Source organism: Sinocyclocheilus anshuiensis, unplaced genomic scaffold, assembly GCF_001515605.1.
Source record: "Sinocyclocheilus anshuiensis isolate Anshui unplaced genomic scaffold, SAMN03320099.WGS_v1.1 scaffold1116, whole genome shotgun sequence".
Classification (NCBI taxonomy): Eukaryota; Metazoa; Chordata; class Actinopteri; order Cypriniformes; family Cyprinidae; genus Sinocyclocheilus; species Sinocyclocheilus anshuiensis.
The window spans coordinates 165,955-170,339 of NW_015548257.1; the positions used below are offsets into that span (position 1 = coordinate 165,955).

General features: G+C 38.4%; 1 protein-coding gene across 1 annotated transcript in view; it reads right to left on the reverse strand.

Annotated features, from left to right (window-relative positions):
• The window catches only part of LOC107655457 (receptor-type tyrosine-protein phosphatase delta-like), a 78,327-nt gene that overhangs the window by 13,101 nt on the left and 60,841 nt on the right, over nt 1–4,385 (reverse strand). Inside the window, exons 21-24 of the mRNA XM_016442948.1 lie at nt 4,129–4,252; nt 3,040–3,215; nt 2,814–2,933; nt 1,840–1,994 (exon numbers count right to left, since the gene is read on the reverse strand). Of these exons, the coding sequence (XP_016298434.1) occupies nt 1,840–1,994; nt 2,814–2,933; nt 3,040–3,215; nt 4,129–4,252 (575 nt within the window). The remainder of the gene's footprint in view (nt 1–1,839; nt 1,995–2,813; nt 2,934–3,039; nt 3,216–4,128; nt 4,253–4,385) is intronic.

A 4,385-nucleotide genomic window follows, 5' to 3' on the forward strand; every position in this document is an offset into this window, starting at 1 on the left:
TTGACTGATGAACTTATTATCAGTCAGTTGCTTTAAAAAAAAGTATAATTGATGTATATAATGTTTTATTTTAATATTTGTTCATTCAATTTCTTGACTGTTACTGCTAAATACTGTACCTGAAAAATAAAGCCTGGTTGTTTTATTTGTATATTATGTGTATTTGTAATGTATATCTTTGTTCTTATTTTCTAATAACAAAGATAAAATAATGACAAAGATTTTTATCTTTGCTCACTTTGGCCTAAATGTCTGCCATTCTTTTTTATTTTATATTTTGTAAATGTGTAAGAGGTGTTATGTTTCTGCACTCTTCCATTTTTAGCAAATTAAGAAAACTTTGTCTAAAAACAATTTTTGTGATGGTTTGTATTTTTTGTGCTCTGTATGGAACATTAGTGCCTGTTTAAGTGATGAACTCCATTACTTGTGTTTGTTTCAGACATGATAACAGACGTTTTATACTTGTGCTACAACTTTTTGGCCTGTGCTACAAAACTTTCAACCTCTGTAGCACCAGTGCTATGTGAAAAAAAAGTTAACGTACAGCCTGCACACACACACACACTCACTCACTCGCACACACACTCGCACACACACACACACACACAAACACACACTCATTCACTCGCACACTCACTCACACTCACACTCACACACTCACATAGGTGTAATAGTTTTTCTACTGTACAGACCGTATATTCTATTGCCCTACACCAACCCTACCCCTAAACCTACCCCTTACAGGAAACTTTCTGCATTTTTACAATCTCAAAAAAACTAATTCTGTATGATTTATAAGCTTTTGTACCCATGGGGACCACAATTTAGGTCCCCACCATGACATGAGTCCCCATGAGTCTGTGCATTCAGGTTTAAGTTCCCACCAGAATATATAAACCTGTACACACACACAAATTTTTTCGAAACTTTTAATCAACTAATCCAAAATGATTCACTGTTTTAAGTGCTCAAAACGCACCAGGCTAGTGACACCTGCTGGTCAGAACGGTGTAAATGCAATGAAAATCCTGTATAAACATGTATAAAAACACCTTTTACAAACCAACTGCACATATTGTACTAAAAATGTAATCTATTAAATGCAATTAACAAATCGTTAAATACCATTAAATATGAAGTGTCTATATAATATGTTATTTTATACATTTTTTGGGCTTGTTTTGTTTGTTTTTATAAAGAAATTGCTTAATGAGGCCAATAAGAGGCTATTAACTACTGTTCACCGTTTGTTTGATTACATGCAATTTGTAACTAACTGCATGATTTTTACTGTACATTTCTCACCACTAATAACCTACTCCTAAATATAATGTAGAAACTTTTAGACGTTACAAAGCCTCGTTTTCTGAATTCACGTGACTTTGTCAGTTTGATACATGCTCTGAATCACTGGTTCATAACAACTGATTCACAAAGGTTTTGACGCTTCATGAAGCAGTTTTGAAAGCGCACATCACTAAAGCCTGAGCGCTTCGGTGGCTCCGGGTGGATCTGAGGACAGACGAGTTGAGTCTGCAGAACTGAAGCGGTGTCCTCACACAGCACAATTAATGAATAAAGCAAGCAACTCTTATATAACAAGCGGAACAGTCTTACTCTGCAAGCTGAAGGGTTTGAGAGGGAATAAACAACACACATTTGTGATTGCAGCGCGTTTATCATCGGCCCAGGAGAAGCTGCCCAGATCGATGGAAACATGCAGGAGTTTGCTTCGTAACGCCAGTGAAACACACACGCGTCAAAGCAGCTTTACAGTATTAAACAGGAAAATAGCGTGTCAATGCAGAAGGACAATAGTAGACACTCAGCACTGACCTGCAGTGGACGATGACGGGGCCGGCGTCTGGCGGGTTACACGCTTTGACCCTGCGGAGGAAGGCCAGGAACGGCGTGGGATATTCGGGAACGCCGTGGTCGGGCCAAGCGGTGAACTGGAACTGGCGCACCTCTCTCCTCTCATTACAGCCGCTCTGATGGGGAAAAACATCAGGATCACAGCTTATGATGGAGACCTTCAGTATGTGGTACAATCCAGAGCAGCGTTTCCCAAACTGGGGTTTGTGAGTTCAAGTGTAAAATAAAATATTACACATAAAACACTTAGTAAAATAGAATAAATAATTTATTTGTTAATCTGCATTAGAAGTACCCTCTCAGACAGCATGTGATAACAGTCACAGTTTTGTTTCAGTGCACCAAAGTGTCCCCCAGATATAACGCCACATTTGTTTGGTTTTTGTGGCATCATGTTCATTGAAAAAGATACCAATTATTAATAACTTTTGGATGTGAACTGACAGCAGTCATTACCAGTGTTGAGGGAAATGCATTACAAAGTGATTTATGTAATCAGATTACTTTTTACAAGTAACTAGTAAAGTATCGCATTACTTTTAAATTTACAACAAAATATTTGAGTTACTTTTTCAAATAAGTAAAGCAAGTTACTTTGTTTCCCATGTATTGACTGACGGCTCTCGTGTCTGGTGTTGAGAGAAATCAGGAGCGAGACTCTTTCTTCAGACTGACGATTATTAATTTCACTTGTGGTGTCTTTACAGTTGCCAAAAATGTAACTTTTGGGGTTTTTTTTGTTATTAAAAACAAATAAATAATTTTAAACTGATGGTGGCACTAGAGGGGATTTAGATAAAGAGGCAGAATTAAGGATGAGAGAAGTTTAAACTTTCCTTGATCAGTGAGTTAAATTTTAGATTCTTCTGCTGTACAGTTCTACTGGATCTCCGGATGCTGATTAGAGCGAGAGCAGAAATGTAAACGCGTCTCACCTTGTGCAGAGAGAAGGTTCTCACACAGAATGTGGCCAGCTCCATGGTATCCAGCAGAGCGACCTGAACCGCCCCGAACGTGTCTGTGCCACGACTGGGCCAGTACTGATCACACTTGATCTAAACAAGAGGAGCACAGGACATGGAGATCAGATCAGTTCTTCAGTGTTCTTGGGTCTGTGTGTGTGGTTAGGGTCAGGCGTGTTCTGTCTGGTCAGTCTCTCACCCGTGATTTCTCCTCTAGTTTGGTCATCATGACCACTGAAGCAGCTCTCTGCTCCCACACCATCCTCCAGATATCCCCGAAGGTCTCCGGCAGCGGCCCCTGGGTGGCGATATATGCGTTCTGCTTCCTGAAACCGTCGATGTAGTTGGCGTTGATGTAGTCACTACCCATAATGCCTAGCGGAGAGACAGTGTTGGCAAGGTAACTTTAGAAATGTAATAAGTTACAGATTACAAATTACTAAGTAGTGTACTAAGTAATTAATAAGTAGTGTAAATATTTCAATTACTTTATTAATGTAACTGATTACTTTTTGATTACTTTTCTAAAATTCTAATTATGTTTTCCACTGTTGATCATTTTGAAACATGTAAAGCAGGCCGGGTTAACTTTACAGTAACTCTCATTACTGATTACTGCCAGACTTTCAGATTCCTTCATCTCTTGAATTAAGATTATAATAATGTAATTTTAAAGTACAGCCAGCACAGAATCAGACTTTAGCACCTCTTTTTACTTTGAGATCGTTCTGAGCTTAAATACAGATTTGAAATCATAACAAGAAATAGTTTAAAAGCTATGATACTGTTTTGTTTTTTTCAAATCTTTACATAGTTATGACAGGAAACACTGGCATCAAACAATGCCTGGGAAAAAACAGTTAATCCTAAAAAACAAAGCACAAACATAAACCCAAATAGGAAATAAAACAGTTATCGAAAAAGCATGTGTCTTAAACTCCTGAAACATTGGTGTCACGTATATTAAAGCAGTCAATTTGGGAAAGAAATCAATTAAATCTGTATGTGTGTGAAAATATTCAGATGTAACCCCCTTTGTAATCATTAACATTTTCATAAGTAACTGTACTTATGCAATTTTTCTCAGTAATGAAATTACATTTATTTTGTAATGACATTACATAATTCCGTTATATGTAACTAGCTACTCCCCAACACTGCGGAGAGAACCGGAAAACATCCCAGCCGTGCTGAAAGAATGAATGTGTATCTGCTAAGAGTTGATTGAGTGTTTCAGACACAAGCACAGTCTGTGACCGACTCCAGATCTGAGCCTCAGCGGTTGTACCGTCTGTCGGAGCGAGGATCACACGCGTATGGTCGTACGCAATCACGTTAGCGTAGCGGTTCTTCGGCTTGTTCACCTCCAGGTTTGAGTGTTCCCATGTGAACTGCTGCCCGGGATCAATCGACTGAGAGAGAGGGAGAGCGATACATAAAGAGATTCAAAAATTAACAATCTATCTATCTATCTATCTATGGCAAAATATCAGTGCTGGTACTACTAGATCTCAGTGCTGCGTTTGACACTATCGATCACAACAT